We start from the raw sequence: 18,131 nt of genomic DNA, 5'->3' as shown, positions 1-18,131 counted from the left end.
ATTGTCTGGAGAGCTCCAAGCTCCAGGGTAATTTGTGGGTCTGTTTTATTTCTGAATCATTGAGGGCCCAGAGGCAGTGGAAAAGCTGGTTCAGACCCCATGGCCTGAACAGCGGGTGGAGCTCGGCAGTGATTCATGAAGCACTCCGCGCTCAAACTGAAACTGTAGATGTTTGTCTTCACAGCTGCATGTTATTTTTACCCTTACTAAATATGCTCTCTTACACCTGGAATTTTAGCCTCTCTCACCAGCACTGTTCCCTGCCCCCATCTCCAAAGCAGTTGAGGACAAAATTAATTCAAAAGCCACCACCGAGTCACCAACAGTTAGTTCTTTGTCTCTAAAAGGGGCTTAAAAGTTTCCCCAGGAATGTTTCATTATTTAAGGATATATTTCTCCTTACAGTTGAAAATGGATATCAGGAAGACGATGCAGCATTTAGATCTTAAAAATCTGTATCACTTGGGGATGCCTCTCATTTCCAGTAAAAGGTTCTATTGAATGAGATACCTACAAACAACTACACAGCAGAGATCAGATGCTTGCCTTCTACATCTTGTGAGAGCTTTTTGCTGTAACTTGAAACACTTTCATTTCTCAGAGAGGAGAAAACTAAGCCCAATAGACATTATGATGCTTTAGGTTTTTATTTGCTTAACAGGCTAGGTAAATTCTGGTTAACCCAAATGACTTCACTTTCACGACAGAAAACAGCCAAGCAGTATCCTTCACCTTGCTGATGACCCCGCAGTGAGCTGGGGCATTCACTTGCATCTTGAATGAGGAAGAGGCAACCCTTAGGATCTCTTCTACAAAATGGCACCAATCTACGGTACATGGGTGGTTTAGTGGTGCTTGCCTTCCACGCGGGAGACCCAGGATCAATTCCTGGACAATGCACCAAAAAAATAAATAAATAAAATAAAAAGCACCATCCCATTCGCCACTCCAAGAGGTGGCAAGGATGGTGATGAGTGACTAAGGAAAAAGGATGAGCAAAAGGGCTCTGACAGAGGCAGGTAGAGAGCACTGTCTTCCTTCTTAACTGTTTTCTGCATAAACTGTGACTCTCTCAATCCGTGACTTACTTCTGCAACCCAACAAACTGGCAACTGTAAAGACTCAAGGCTTCTTAGAAGTAGGACACGTTATCACTACTAGTTATTACTGCTAACTACTATTACAGGAAAATTCACTGGTTGGCAAGTCCCCAACACTGTGCCACCCACAGCTTAGAAGGTAGTAAGACTGAATTAGGGGGCAACTTTTATGTCAATCCAGTTCAGAACCCTGACACGGAAAGAAACAAATGCAATTATTGTTATGAATTTTACTATCCTAAAATTATACATGAAGTTCTATAGAAAACATACCAGGCGTCAAACCTCAGTGAATCAAAGTAGAAAAGCCTGGAGAAAGACTAAATCCAACTAACTGTTTCCAAAGATTAAATATTGAGTGTTGTAAGTAAAATGAGAGAGCCCAGTACTCAAAGACCGTCAGCAAAGATTTCCTTCTATAGTTAGTAATCGGACTAATTTATAATTTTTAAAATGTTGTTTAACGTGGAGACACCTCTTGAAGTTAACATAGAGATGAGAGCAAGTACACTGACTGCTGTAATAAGATAAAATGAGATGAAAGTAAATGTCTCAAATTTTTTAATACATATAAGAAATAAAAATACAGTTGGTGCTGAATTCCAATACCAATCAGAAGACAAGAGATACACTGCTATTGCTTGTGCATCGCCTGTGGGAAACCCTGCCGACCCTACTGGCAGAAAAGAGATATTCAGTTAAATGAAGTTGCCTACAGGGAATGAAGGAGAGTACAGGCCTGGGGTGCTAGCAGGCTTGCTGTCCCTATAACAGAAGGACTTCAGAAAATTACTGGAACTTTGGGAACTCACATGGTCTTTATTTATAAAATGGGAATAATAAGAAGAAGAATGGCACTGCATTGATGAGGAAATTGAATAATGCATTGTCAATCCTAAAATGTGTCAATAAATCGCAGGTTGTTGTAGGAATATTGATTAATATTGATTACTCTCAGAGTCTTCTCTCTTGCCCAGCTGACGTTGATCACACCCTCATCCCCGCTATCAGTGGACCCTGAACATCCCTCTTACTTTGTCACACAATCTCACAGAACCTCTTCCACCTATGATGAGCTTCTCTCGCACAACTTCATATAGGTGAGCACAGTACATGACGCTGACCAAGCACAGAATAATGCTGGTTTAATGCAGGGTTTCTCAATGTTGGCACTGTTGACATTGGGACTGGGTAACTTGGTTGTGGGGGGCTGTCCTGTATACGGCAGCATGAGCAGCAGCATCCCTGACCTCTGCCCTCTAGACGCCAGCAGCACACACACACACAGAACACCTAGTTGTGACAATCAAAAATGACTCCAGACATTGCCAACGTCTCCTGGGGCAAAATCCCCTCTGAAAACCACTGAACTCAGGCAACCACAGAAGAGCTCATCCCATCTTACCCAGTGTTTATTAGAGCCAAGTTCATGTCCCCAGTATCATGGGCCAAAGCTTAAGAGGAGTTGGCTCCAAGCTCAGATGGTTTCCCATTTGTGCTTTATCCACACTCCCCAAAACACTTGGATTCATCCTCCATCCCTCTCTTTCTCACACAACACATCCAACCCATCAGCAAAGCATGTCACTTCTACCTTCCAGAGAAATTCAGAATCCCACCATCTCTCTCCACTCTCCATAGCCACCAGCCCTGGGCAGGCCCTCCCCGAATTCCAAATTCCAACATGGGAGCCAGGGAGAGCCAACCCAGAAGAACATGAGGTGCCTCCTTTGCTTTAGGTCCTCCAGTGGTTTTCCAGTTCACTCAGTGTAGACATCAAAGTCCCTCTGTGATCCCGTGACCTCTCCGACCTCAGCTCTTCTTCCCCTGAGTCACTAACCCTCAACCACAAAGACCTCCTGCTGTCCTTGACCGGGTCAGACTGACCTACCCTCTTTGCACTTACAATTCCCGTGTGTCTGGAACCTTCTGCTGCTGCTTCCTCACTGATTTCATGGTTTTACTCAAAGGTCACCTTCCGAGGAATCTAATACTGCCACCCGCTTCCCTGATTCCACTGTCTCCTTTGCATTTGCTGCCGCCTAACGTACTATGTATCCCAGTTCGTATCTTTTTCAGGGGCGTCTTCCCCCATTAGAAAGGGAACTTTGCAAGGGCAGAATTTTGCAGTATGTTTTCTTACTGCATCTCCAGGTGCTTCGGGACTGGGCAAGGGGAAGACTCAAAATAATGCCCCCAAATTCCACAAGTTCCACCTGAAATTCACCTCCAGGTGGGCTGCCTGGACTTTCCACCATTCCACTGGCTAGGGAAAGAGGAAGGAGATGCCCATTCCAGCTGGAGCCAGCTCGCCCAAGGCCGGGATGGGGGGACTGGCAGCCTGCTTTGCCTTCAGGACAGCCTCCGTGTCCACGGGAAGACACTCGTTTTGTGTGGACGGTGGATGAGTCTATTATTTTGTACTCTTTAGTGGCTTGAGTCTTAGGACCTCACAGCCAATGAAGGCCAGCAGCAGGGTCTCACGAGACATGGGCAGGTGCTGACACCAATGGCAGGGGTCTCACTGGGCACCACACGGTGAGACACCTTCGAGTTTGGCTGCACAGTGCCATTTCTCTGCTGTGCGAATGCTGCGGGTTTCTCCTGAGCGTCGCTGGAGTGAAGAAAAGGGAAGGGCTGGTGGCCGTGGGCTGTGAGCACTCATGCCCGCGGCACACAGCGCAGGTCGGCCTGCAGGGCAGACTTCGACCCCCCGCGGCAGTACGCCAGCCAAACCTCGCTGGCTTGCATGGGAGTGGTTCCTTTTTCTCCTGTTTTTATAGAAATCCTACTGTAATGGCAACAGGTCACATTTCACCACTTGTATTTAATTTCAGGAGCTTGTAAGTATGTCCGGGCTGGGTTTTTTTTGTAGAATGCCACTGCTTGGTTGGGAACGAAGTCCCTTCCTCCCCCTCCCCTCCTCTTGGCCTTTCCTTCTGCAAGGAATGGATGGGGAGGGTTGGAAGGGGCAGGGTACCCCCAAGGATGGTATTGCTTGAGTCAGAAGTCAGGTCTTCTGGAAAGACCTACACTGCAGACAGGACATGGCTCCTGTGAGGGTATTTGCAAATAACAATGAGGGCCATGAAAGTAACAGCCCACACATTACAGCCAAGACCCAATTTTTGACTTATGTGAATTCTCCTCGGACTGTAAGAGGTACGTGCGCTACCTGAAAGCTCAGAGGAGGGGCCATGAGAAATGCCAGGAATAGGTGCATCTTCCTAACCCTCCGGCTCACCTGGCCAAGTGTCTGAGTGAAGGATGCAGGGAGATGGAGCCTTTTTCCCATGGAGGTGAGTCATGCCTCAGGCAGGGGTCTGTGTCCCCATGACCACTGCATCCGTGCAACCCCTCAGGCAGGGCACAGCCAGGTGCTTGGACAAGGTCTCCAAAATGAAATCAGAGCAAATGTGTGTCCTCTGTCTTTTATGGAGTCAGAACGGATGTGCATGGAGATCACAGCGCGGCCGCCCATCTGAGGACCAGGTAGCTCTCTATCTTCCAGGTGCAGTGCTGCCAATCCCCCCTGAGATGATCCTTAGCTCCACTGGTGGCTTCCAAGCCTCTCTTTCTTCCATGGCCCCTCAGGCAGCCTGGCCCATTCTGAAGAGCAGATTCAGGCTTGCCAGAAGTTGCTTTTCCACAGGGTCACAGATCCTATAGGGTCCCCAGCGGAGCCTCCAATCTGAGCCGGATCCCTCTCCCACCTCCTGTCCAGCTAGGCTGAGACCCTTCGGTGATGCGGCACTTGCTGGTCCAGAGGTCAGAAAGCAATGGCCCTGCTCTCAACTCCACTGACGCGCCGGGCACTTGGAAACACGGGCATAAGCACCATGACTTGGCTTTCTCTTCTACGAAGAGATGCCCTGGACAATTCCTGGGGGTGGGGAATGATGATAGGGTTGTGGGGAGGGGGGCGGTACTCGCCGTCTTATTACTCTACGCTACAAAGCTTGGAGGTTTCCAAAAACAAATGGCCCCCTGCCCTCCCCATGTCATGCCAGGCCCACCATTTCCACACGAGGAAGCATATGGCCAAGGGCAGATGACTGTGGCCCTGTGCTCTCAGCGACAGCACCTGCCAAGTGCATGGGAAGACAAGGAGGAGAGCAAGACTAACTTCCTGGTGGTCGTGGACCTACTGAACCCAGAGCACAGTTTGCTTCTATGGCTGGAACAGGATTGTAAAACTCTACAACGGGAGTGAAATCAGCAAGGCACAAAAGGACATGTTGTACAAGGCTATGTATATGAGCTCTCTAGAAAGCGCAAAATTGCAGAGTCAGAAAGTAGATTAGAGGCTCCCAGGGGGCTCAGGGAGGGGAGTGGGAGGAGTTTCTGCTCCACAAGTTGAGAGTCTGTATTTAAAAATTAAAATGTTCCATGGGAACATTCTGAGCAATCTTAGGCTTCTGTGAGGGCCTGAGAAAGGAAGATGTTAATGTTTCAGTTAAAATTCCCTTGCAGGAAAACTGTCCGGTTCCCCCCAAAAGTAGTTCATTTCCTAGAGAAGAGGCACTTGGCTCAACCTTCATCTTTTCACCTACCCAAGAGCAGAACCACGAAACGCCACGCTCCCACCGCCCCGCCCCCAGACTGTTGGGCTAAGGGAGGTGAGGGAAGCTCCCTGGGGACCGTGTCTGTCTTGGGGACGACCTTCCCATGGCTGGAGCTGAGGGGTGCCCAGCGCCCCCCGCCCCAAGTCCCTGTGGTCTACCACTGATGCTGGAAAGAGCTCGCAGGACTTTGGACAGATGGGGATGAGGATATCAGCTATGGAAGGAAATCACAGGCCTGCATCAATCCCACTGGCCTACATGTGTAATTCTCCCATGAGATAGCAGTCTTTGTCATTTTCTGAAACACTTTTTGTTTCTGCGACACCGTACTCTCACCTGTGTGCTCAGTCTCCCTGCTGCGGTGGCCTTAGTCCAAGCCGGTGCTGCTAGGGCTCACCGCAGGCCAGACTTCTCCAAACGAGAGCCAGGGCAGAGTCCGCTCTGCTGACTGCCAGTGGGAAGTGATTTCAGGACACATTGCTTTTGGGTTCTTTTGCCCGAGATGGTCTCTCTTTCTCTCTGTCTCTGTCTCTCCCTTCCGCACATATACATACGTGTATACACACACACACACACACACATACACACCCACACACACACTTGCACATGTGTTTTCAGTAGGTAGAAATTAGCCTCTGAAAAAGAAACACTTTAGAAATGGGTTTTGGCCTTAGTGTTCATATCACAGCTATCAGGGCATATACGGGATCACAAGACTCCATCAAAGAAAGAATTCATTCAGCATTTCCAGGGTTAACTCCACCAATGATTCTTCTACATAAATGTGGTTCCATTCTTCAGAACATGATTACATTGCATTCTTTTAAGTCTCAGAAATATATACTTAATGATGAGAGGAAATAGTCTATCAAACAGATAGGATGCACCTGTGAAATATTTGCACCTCGTTCTGAACTTCCCAAGACTTTGCTATCCTGGGTGCTATGAATTCATTTTCTCCTGAGGTCTTTTAAGGACTACAGGAATTTATCTCTTGATGAGGTCCAAGAAGGGCCTGCCTTGACCTGATTTCCACTAAATATCTGTGTCAGAGCAATATTTACTATCAGAAACGTCAGTCCTATTTGCAGCAAGAAGCCAGATGCACAGAAGTGAACTGCCCCTCGGAGTCAAGTAAGAGTCTGGCATCTTCCATCTCCTTGCTTGGCACACAAGCCATTGTGGCTTGTCACCTTCATTAATGCTTCCCTAGAAGCTGACGCAATGGTTTCCAGCACTTATAAAACATGACACGTACAAAAAACATATTTAGCATTAAAACATACATGTAACAAAAAGCCCTCTTATAGCTGAAACGGAGTGGAAAATGCACTGGGCGTGCAGTCAAACACTCCTGGTTTGAATCCAAATTTTGAATCTCTTGAGGTGGGGAGTTTGGTTTAACCATAAAATGCCTGAGCATCAGTTTCCTCATCCATTAAGTGGGGACAAGCATTTATCACAGAGCTTCTGGGAGAGAACTGAGAGGATACTGGATATAAAATAGCTTTGTACGTAGTAAAGAACTAGAAAGCGTGAGCTGTGTTTATCACTGTTAGATTGCACAACATTTTAAAGAAATTATATTTTCTTTGTTCTGAGAGTCAATATTCTTTTTCCTGAATGTATATGAAGTATTATGTCATAATGGGAATCAACTTTACTTTTCAAAACTATAACTTACCTAGTGAAATGCTCTTGAGTGCCAGGGACAGTTCTGCATTCAATAACCCAATTCAGTGAAACCAGGAAAGTTCATAATTAGAGCTTGGCTTTAAGTGTAAGTAAAGATGAGAAGCAGTAGGATGCATTAAGAAAGGAGAAAGGGCAGGAGAATAGGCCTGGGGTGGGGGTGGGAGGCATATGGGGTAGATCCATGAATAAAGTCAAATGGCTTGGACACACATTATGCTGCCTGGCCAATGGCTGACACTCTATCTCCATAAAAACATGAGACAGCATTATGCCCCAGGTAATAAAAACCTCAGAGATGCATTCTGCCATATGTTGGTAAGGCGCCCCCACCCCCGCTTCCACAGGCCCCTCCCACCTGGGAAATGGAAATGAACCCCACATCTTCAAAGAGAGTTCTTGGGAAATACACTACCATTTTTACAATGCCTATCCTCAACACAGACCCTTGCAAAATGCGTTTTCTCTGCACTGCCCAATGTTCCTGTTCAATGACCTTACTTCCTGGAACACTCTTTGGAGAAGCGTGATTCGTTTCCACTTTGCCTTCTCAAGGAACAGGAAGGCAGGAGATCAGGGAGAAGATAAATCAGCAGTCTCCTTACCTTGAGCCGTTCACCTGGTTGGGGTTACATTCCATCTTGATGGTGACCCTGGCTGGGGCTTGCGACAGCCAGTCCTGCTGGGGAACGCGTGGACTCATCTTTGAAGTTTGTCCATAGTCACTGGCAGAGGATGCCGTCATCTCTGTCTTTGCAAGGTGTGGCGTTCCGTAGGCACACTCAAACAAAGACTGGTCCTCGCTCACAACCGATAACGCTTCCTGAACACCCAAAGACACACAGATTCAGGGCTCTCCAGAGGACAGTCATGCTTCAAAAGTCAGTTACCATAGAGGCATTTCTAAGTGGTACTACATTTTAGGTGGTTTGCACAGCACCCATTTCTAACCTTTCGGAAGCAGACGGGATCTTGCTGTCTTCCCTCCAGACCATATGACTGGGAACTGCCCAGCCTAGAAAAACTTTTATGCAGCTCCAGAGGCCCCCCAAGCTTACTGCAGCCGTGCATATAACACTCACTTTAATCTCAACTTAAGGAAGTTGAATTTCAAAGGTCTTAGAAGACATTCAATTGCATGTGTCATTATTTGACAAATGCAATCTATAATTCAAGCAGACAGAGTACAGAGCAGTCCTGAAGATTAAGAAAAAGAAACGCAAAGGTTAACACCTAAGCATCTGGCAAAATCGCCACATTCTTGGGAGGTTTTGAGGAAGAGGTACTTAGAAGAAGAGTGGGGGGGAAATGGAGCTCCAAAGGACAAGCCCACAAAGATATGATTTTTTTCCACTCTAAGTTATTAACTGAAATAGGGTTTCAAGTGGTGCTTCCATGATGGTGAACATCTGGATGGTAAATGAACCAAAAAAAAAAAAAAAGAAAAGAAAAGCTGTGAATTATCCAGATGCTTCCAAATATTAAGATGTTTAAACTATCTGACTCTCTGGCTAGCTCTTTTTTGTTTTTATTTTCATTAATATGTTTGCTCTTTTGCTTGATATAGTGAGAGGAAACAGAAATTTGTCGTTGTTGAGAGTTTTTCTGTTGTTTTAAGTCAAACAAGTTGTTAGCCATGCTTATATTCTACAGCCAAACCAGCAAAGGCAAATTTGATTTGGAAATGTCAACAACTCGAATGATGTATTGCATGACAAATGCACTGAACAACCAACAAGAACAATCCAATTTGGTTTCTATAAGAGAAGAAAAAAAAAGGTATGAGAGCTCACTTTAATTTCGGTCCTTTGGTGTCCTCGGTATTGCTGTCAACTAGGGAGAACCTAATGCCAGTTGGACCACACATTTTTAAAAACTGAACTTTGGAGCTGGGGGTAGGTAGACTGTGGGGACCTTCTAGTCCAAACTTAATCTCTAAATGAGAAATGTGAGACCCTTAACCTTGAAGTGAACTGGCCAAGATTAGGGATAGAACCAGCTTGTATTTTCTGGTGACCTCCTCCTGCACCCCCCACGGCTTATGATGTTCCTCTCACCACTTTTAGTCTGGAAGATGAGTTTAAGTTAATGCTCCCTTCTTATTCTTTGAGTTGACCTCCAAATAAGGACAGCTGCTCCCCATCAGTCCTAGAGCCTTGCAAAGTGACCTTCTGAAATGGAAGCCCTCCCTTTCTCCCTATCCAGAATATCAGAGTGTTTAGGGAGCACATGCGATTTTATAAATTACTCCTACCCCCACCTCACAGAATACTCCTCCCTTCAAGCCCCCTCCTACCCATGGACCACGAATATCACTGAACTGTTTTTCCAATTCTCAGCATTTCTGACAGGTTCCCCTGTCCATCAACTTCTCTGCCTAAGGCACTAGACCATGAACCAGAGAGTCAAAAATAAGAAACTCCAAGATAAGGTTTTCAAAGTGTGGCCAGATGTCCATGTACAGACAACTGCCCACCCCCTCCATCTCACAAACGCGCACACACAGGCACACATACAGACACACACAAATACAACTGCTTAGAATCCTCAGACTCACAGTTCTGTTGATTTGGGGAGATATTAAGCCAGGGGTTTAAGCAGTAATGCAAAATGTCCAAACCATCTGCTGTGCCAGTTGGATAGCCAGAATCAGGTGCAATTTTTTTTTAATTTAGGCATCTTGAACATAGAGCAAATTAAACACATGGACAGACAGACAGAAACCAAACAATGCATCATAGAAGTTGAATTTATAGCAATGGTCATTTTAGACATGTATTGGAAGCTGAATCATCTGGCTTTTCTTTTCTGGACACAAAGTGTTTGAAAGAATTGAAGGAATCTACCTAAATTTACAGATGGAGGGCTTAAAAGTAAAATTGGCACCATGGACTTAGAGATGTCAGACTAATCAATAAAGAAAAAATAATGCTTCTTAAATAATTTTTACAAAACAGACACTCTCTTCCCAAGGCACTGGACAGAAGAGAGAACAAAGCTGGTTGCTTCTCCCTCTTCTCCTTTTTGGTCCTGCAGACTCAAGCACAGCTCAGCTCAAAGGGGAATAACACACTATGTAATGTTAGCTTTGGCTCACTGATGACAAGAAACATGTATATATGTGTGAATTATCTCAGAAATTGGCAGAAACCAGCTATATGTAAGGGACAGGCTACATTTTAAATTATGAACTAAAAAGGAAATGGTTTTAACAACAACAATAAAAAGTAATTACTTTAAAATGTCTGTATATCCCCAATACAAAGTAAGATATCCTTGAAACCAAATTTACTATAAGACTGGGAAAAAAAATGGACCGAAATATTAAAAGTAAAATGAGGCTTAAATGTGTGTTTGGAGCAAGGTGGAACTCATTCTGACATCTGGCAAAGCATCCTTTCAGCACATGGTTTTCTAAAAAAAGAAATTAAAGTTCACTGAGATTGATTGAAAAAAATACTTACAAATGCTAGAGATAAAGAAAACGCACATGTTTTCTCCGCATCTTAAACTTCTTCCCAAAGTTAACAGAGCATAAAAACAAGAAAGGTGCTACAATTCAGAATATCAAAAGCAACCAATGAGTTGCTTTTGCTTATCAGCAGGGAAACATCCTAGAACTGAGAAAGCTTCAAGATAGATATTACAAAATGGGGTGAAATACAGTTTGCATTCTGGAAAGGGAGCAATCAAAAAAGCATGCTCACAAATGATTCTGACTAAACGAAGGACAGCTCAGGAAAAAGAAACAAACACAAAAACAAAAATTGAAATAAAAAGCCTACACATGCACACATGCCCAGTCAACTGAACACATTTTAACAACCAGGAGGGAAAGAGAAGATGCTGAAGTGTGGTCTTCAGAGACCCATTTGGACAGAAATGATCACGACAGCTGAGTGCTGTCTTTCAGAAGGAAAAAAAAGAACGGAACAAGCTAGTAGCACCTCTGCTCACACGCTTGATTTTTCTATACGCATGCTTCTTCACCCCTTTGGTTAAAGCATAAATGACAAAGGTAGTGCACAGGATTCTCCTAGTCCACCAGCCCTGGGACTTCAAAGTGGAGAGAGGACTTAGCCCCGGAAGATTAAAACCAGAAAGGTGGGGGGAACACAGGCCTGGGAACCAGAAACACAGGGGTGCATTAAATCTGGCTCTGCAGTGACTCTTCCTGGCCTTGACCGATGTCCCTTTTCCCCTCCCAGGTCACGTGGCAATCTCACCTGCCTACCTGCCTACCTGCCTAAGGTATCCACAGATGTCCTCGTTAACATATAGGATGCAATTTCAGAACCTTCAGAAACCACAGGGCTTGGGAACTGCGTGGGGGGCTTTATAACGGAGTATTAAAAAAAGAGTCAAAACCTGGCATAAACAAGGCATCACAATTTAATATTCCTGCGTCCATGTTGCTATAAAAAGAACTGAACTTTAGATTGTTGTGTGCTAGTGCACAGAGTATTTTTCTGTAGTTCCAGGAAAGTTGGGATATTCCAGTACGGCAAGTGGCAGGTTACCAACGCCATTTTTTATGAACTCATGAGAAACACACAAATTTTAAGCAAATTGCCCCCAAAGAAAAGGTACTATAGTTTTTATTATATATATAGTTTATATATATTTTATCTATATAGTTCTATAGTATTTATTATTTCAATTGAATGCTAAATGCACAAATAACATAGGAGGACCCTTCCTTTGGATTGTGCTCATGGAATAATACTTTACCTACAGTTCCAGAAAGGACAAAGTACTCAATTAGATTATAGTTTGAATTTTAAGACTCAAATATCCTTCTATTTTCAAGTAACTCCATTTGGATACAAAAAAGGATCCTAAGTGCTTCGATTTGTAAATTACAAGGAAAAAAAGTCTAATGCAATTGTGCTAATCCTTACATTTCCAGCAAAATATTTCAAGGATCCTGATACCTCTCCATACAGACTGATATTTCGAAAGGTTATTTCATTTAAAGTAAAAGAAATAGATAGTAAGAGTCCATACCCAAATCTGCTTTCAATTTGTGACCCCTGTGGTTTATGAAAATATTATACTGTGAATAAAAAAAGCAGTCATATTTATGCTTTCATGAAAATCTAGGAGTGGCAGTGTTGAAACAAAATCCTAGAGAATGGTCAGCTTTCTTTCAGAGCTAAGGCAGCTGAAGAACAAGGGATTAAATGGTCTCTGTATGGTTTTCAAAAATTAGGAAGATGGCCAGAATCAAGCCCCTGGAGAACCAAATTCCTAAACCTATCTTCAGGTTCCTCAAATAGCTACGTGCCCTAAATCACTGTTAAGAACACATGGAGGGCAGGTGATGGTGGCACAGTGGCAGACTTCTCACCTGCCATGCCGGAGGCCCGGGTTTGACTCCTGGTGGCTGCCTGCCCATGTCAAAAAAAAAGAAAAGAAAGAACACATGGAAAACTAAGAGGAGGGGAAATCTGGGAAGATGGAGTAGGAAGCCAGGAATCAGCCCTTTCACCAGTACAACTACTCAACACGCTGGAACTGTCTGAATCAACTACTATGAAAACCTGGAGTCCAGGAGAACAGTGTGCAGCATCCAGGGAGCAGGAGGAGGAAGAACCTGGTAAATTACGGTAAACACCATAAACAGCTCTCTCTGTGCAGACGCTATTGCTATCCATCCCCCCTCTCATGGCAGGCAGCAGTGGGTCTGGCCCCTGGCATAGCTTGCTTTTTGTCAAAGAGGGACAGGTATAAAACTCCACTTGCCTAAGACTCAAGGTGGGCATAGAATGATTGCCAATCACTGCTGTCGATGGCTACTGATGGCTCAGCTCTGAGGGCAGACATTGTTCCAACCTGCCCCAGACAAAGGTGGCAGAGAAGAATTGAAGATGATTTGCTTCCTCAGTGCTGCAGCGGAGAGGTGAAGGGCTGCAACAGTTAGACAGGTGCCAAGTCAAGAAAACTGGTTACAAACTAAAGAAATAGACATCTCAGGGAAGACATACCAGAGTTAACATTTTAAAATAGTAAGATGTACATCATACAACAAAATATTACAAGACAGGGAGGTCCAACGGTGACCCAGTGGCAGAATTCTCGCCTGCCATGCTGGAGATCCAGGTTCTCTTGTTAAACAAGCCAAAAGATGGAGAGAGCCAAGGGAAGCCAAGAGGTGAAAACCTGTCCTGGAGATGCAAAATGAGGAACCCCCACAGGAACAGAGGTAGAAAGCAAGGAAGCCCAAGAGCAACTGACTAGCAGATGCCAGCCACGTGACTTCCTAGCTGACAAAGGTGTTGCAGACCCATCAGCCTTCCTTGATTATGCTATCTTTCCCTAGATGCCTTAGCTTGGACATTTTTATAAACTTAGAATGGTAAAATTTCTAAATTCCCATTAAAAATTCCCTTTATAAAAGCTGGTATATTGCATTTTTGGTATATTGCATTTTGATACCTTATAAACTAAAACAATATTCAATCAAGCAATGGCAGAAAACTTTTCAAATTTAATCCTATGTTAATCATAAGGAAAATAAATGGAAAAAAATCCAGATAGAAATGAGAAGGGATTCAATATGGTATAATACAAAAAAATCAAGTAAACGTGTTTTTTTTTTTACATAGGCAGGCACCAGGAATTGAACCTATGTCTCCAGCATGGCAAGCGAGAACTCTGCCACTGAGCCACCACTGCACACTCCAAAAGTTGATTCTTTGAAAAAAGCAACAAAATTGGCAATCCATTACCTAGATGGACAAAGAAAAAAAAAGATTCTAATTGATGACTAAAATCAGAAATGCAAAGGGGGACATTACTATCAATACCAGAGAAACAAAAAGGACTACAAGAAGATACTATAACAACTCTCAACCAACAAATCAGATAACATAGATGAAGTGGGCAAACTCCTAGAAGCACAAAAACCAACTACACTGACTCAAGAGGAAATAAATCTCAACAAAAAAATGATTAGTAAAGAGACTGAATCAGAATCAAAAACTTCTTAACAAAGAAAAGCCCCAAACCAGATGGTTTCACAAGGGAATTTTACCAAACATACAGAGAAGAATCATAAAATACACCTTCTCAAACTCTTCCAAAAAAAATCTGAAGAGAAGGGAATATTCCCTAATTCATTCTGTGATATCAACATGACCCTCATACCTAAGTCATATAAAGATATCAGAAGAAAAGAAAATTACGGACCAATATCTTTTATGAATATAGATGCAAAATTTCTCAACAAAATATGAGCACACTGAATCCAACAACATATTAAAAGAATTATACATCATGATCAAATTGAATTTACTGCTGATATGCAAGGGTGGTTCAACACAAGAAAATCAATTAATGTAATTCTCCACATTAACAGAATGAAGGAAAACAAAACACATGATCACCTCAATTCATGCAGAAAAGGCATTTGACAAAATCCAGCACTCCTTCTGCACAAAAAAACATTTAGAAAGTTAGGAATAGAAGGAAACTTCTTCCACATAATAAGGGCAAATATTAGAAAAAAAAAACGACTGCTAACATCATACTTGTGAAAGATTAAAAGCTTTCCCCCTAGATTTGAAACAAAACAGGGATGCCCATTGTCACCATTATCATTCAACACTGTACTAGAAGTTCTAGACAGAGCAATTAGGCAAGAAAAAACAAAAAATCATCCTAACTGTAAAGGAAGAATTGAAAATTTCTCTATTTGCTGATGACACAATTCTATACTCAGAAAATATCAAAAAATCCACACCCAAACTCCCAGGGCATACAAATGAATTCAGCAAGAATGCAAGAGCAAGACCTAAAACCAGTAGTATCTCTGTATACTAATAATGAAAAATCAGAAGAAGAAATCAATTGAAAAATTACATCTAAAATAGCAACTAAAAGAATCATTTACCTAGGAATAAATCTAACCAATGATGTAAAGGACTTCTACACAGAAAACTATGAAACACTGTTAAAACAAATCAATGTAAACTTAAGCAAATGGAAGGACATTCCATGATTATGGAATAGGAGACTAAATATTGTTAAGATGACAATCCTACCCTAAGCAAATTACAGAATCAATGCCATCCCAATTAAAATTCTGACAGCCTTCTTTGTAAAAATGGAAAATCCAATGATCAAATTTATATGGAAGGGTGAGGGGTCTTGAATAGCAAAAGCCATATTGAAAAAGAACAAAAGTGGAGGACTCACACATTCCGATCTTAAAAACTTATTACAAATTCACAGTAATGAAACTGGCACCAGGATAGACATATAGAACAATGGAATCCTACTAAGAGCTCGGAATCCAACCCTCACATTTATGGTCAACTGATTTTTGACAAGGGGGAAAGATCACTCAATTGGGAAAAAACAGTCTCTTCAACAAATGGTGCTGGGAAAATTGGATCGTCATATGCAAAAGAGTGAAGGAAGACCCCAACCTCACACCAAAAATAAAAATTAACTCAAAATGGATCAAAGATTTAAATATAGGAGGCAGAATTGTAAAAGTCCTAGAAGAAAATGTAGGAAAGCATCTTCAGGACCTTGTGTTAGCAATGGTTTCTTGGACTTGACACATAAAGCACAAGCAACAAGAAAAAATAGGTCTTCAACAAATGTTAAAACTTTTGTGCATCACAGAATTTTATTTTATTAAGTAAAACTTTATACAGTAAACAACCTACACAATGGAAGTATTTAGAAACCACTTACCTGATAAGCGTTTAATATCCAGAATGTATAAAGAAATCTTTCAACTCAAAATAAAAAGGCAAAGAACACATAAAAATGGACAAAAGACTTGACTAGACATTTTTTCAGAGAAGATATACAAATCACCATAAAGCATATGAAAAGATGTTCAACATCATTAGCCATTAGGGAAGCATTTATCAAAACCATAATGAGAAACCATTTCATAACCACTAGAATGGTTACTATTTTAAAAAAATGGAAAATTATGTTTTGAAGAGAATGTGGAGGAATAGAACACTTGTTCATTGCAGGTAGAAATGTAAAATAGCACAGCTGCTATGGAAGACAGTTTGGCAGTTCCTAAGAAATTTAAGTGTAGAATTATCATATGATCCAGCAATTCTACTTTTAGATATACACTCAAAATAATTGAAGGCAACGACTCAAACTGATATTTTCACACTAACGTTCACAGCAACATTATTCATAATTTCCAAAAGACAGAAGCAACCCAAGCGGTCCATCAACTGATGAATGAATAAACATTGTGTAATGTTATTCAGTTGTAAAAAGGAATGAAGTTCTGATATATGTGAAAGCACTGATGAATCTTTAATTCAGGCATTGTTGAGTGAAATAAGCCATGTTGATGAATCTTCAACATGTCAGGCATCATGTTGAGTGAAATAAGCCATAACATAAAAGGACAAATATTGTATGATCACAGTGATATGAAATAATAAGAATAAGTCAACTCATAGATCAGAATCTAGAATAAAAGTTACCAGCAGCCCAGGTCGGGATAGGGTATAGGGAGTTAAGGCTCACAATGTACAGTTTTATTTGGGATGATGAAAAAGTTTTGATAATGGATGGTGATGATGGTAACGCAACATTGTGCATGCAATTAACAGCACTGAAATATGTATTTGAATGTGGTTAAAAGGGGAAGTTTTAGGTTGAATATATGTTACTAGAATAAAAATGTAAATTTAGAAAACCCATGCAACTGCACAGCACAGTGAACCATAAGTTAAATCATGTAATACAGTAAATAATAAAAATATGAAAATGTGTTTTCATCAGTTGTAACAAATGCACCACACTGATCAAGGTGTTAGTAATGGGGTGGTACGTGGGAATCCTATTTTTACACATGATGGTTCTGTAAACCCACAACTTCTCTAACAAAAAATTAAATTAATTTAAAAAAATCTAAGTGGAACAAGCAAGTATGTTATAAACATTCTTAAAAGAAGTTTTCTTAAAGTAGTACCTGCTATCACCACACAGTGTGGAGTCTGTCCACTTTGGAAAGCCAATGACAATTTAAATCAAGTCTGCCTTTTCTGCCAGAGTTCTCAACACATTACAAACCAATACAATATACTCTTCCATAAATTTCCCTTGCAAATAATTAAGCAGGATGTAGTATAGCACTTAAATCCTACCCTGGGATGATAAAATATCTATTAGACACTTTCTCTTGACTTGTAAATAGCTGCTCCATCATACAATTAAGCACTTTACATGTAGTATCTTTTTAGCCATGTTTCACTGATGTAAAGATGCACAATTTCTTATGTTTCATCAGCTCTGAAATCTGGATCATCTTACCACCAATGGTGGGCAATAATTTATTAGCAGTATTTCTTCTTCCTCAATTGCAGATAAAATAAGGGTACATTTTATAACCAGTGGCATCTTAAATTTTAATCTTAATTCTACAATAGCCCTATGCACAATTGTCACTCCCACCCAAAGATGAAGAGACATTAGAGAAGAGAACTAACATCAACAGCATGGATACAATAAAAACAGGGTTGGCAGCTCTGACTCAAGCCATTCCCTGAGACTGTGCCACTGTCCAGGTACTACTAGAAGAAAAGAGAAGACGCTGTAAGAAAGAGCACATGCCAGAGTACTTCACTCCCTCAACTACCCACAGCCTGGAAAGGGCTGAGAGGGGTTTCACAGTAATAGCTGGAACCACCTGGAGAGAGAGCCTGATGGAGAGAGGAGGAAGGATGAGAGCAGAAGTGCCCAGAATCCCAGGATTTAGAATGGAGTTCAAAGATTGGGAGCA

The 18,131-nt window shown here is 42.1% G+C and overlaps 1 protein-coding gene across 6 annotated transcripts in view; it reads right to left on the bottom strand.

Moving 5' to 3' along the window:
* The window catches only part of ERG (ETS transcription factor ERG), a 255,536-nt gene that overhangs the window by 52,664 nt on the left and 184,741 nt on the right, over nucleotides 1–18,131 (bottom strand). For 5 of the 6 annotated variants that reach the window (XM_077119074.1, XM_077119076.1, XM_077119072.1 and 2 more), the window contains one exon: nucleotides 7,963–8,180. The exons of the other annotated variant lie outside the window; for it this stretch is intronic. In XM_077119074.1, the coding sequence (XP_076975189.1) occupies nucleotides 7,963–8,180 (218 nt within the window). The remainder of the gene's footprint in view (nucleotides 1–7,962; nucleotides 8,181–18,131) is intronic. 6 annotated transcript variants of the gene reach the window in all.

The sequence above is a fragment of the Tamandua tetradactyla genome, chromosome 10, assembly GCF_023851605.1.
Source record: "Tamandua tetradactyla isolate mTamTet1 chromosome 10, mTamTet1.pri, whole genome shotgun sequence".
NCBI lineage: Eukaryota > Metazoa > Chordata > Mammalia > Pilosa > Myrmecophagidae > Tamandua > Tamandua tetradactyla.
The sequence above is the reverse complement of the archived record's forward strand: the minus strand, read 5'-3'. Positions and strand labels throughout refer to the sequence as shown.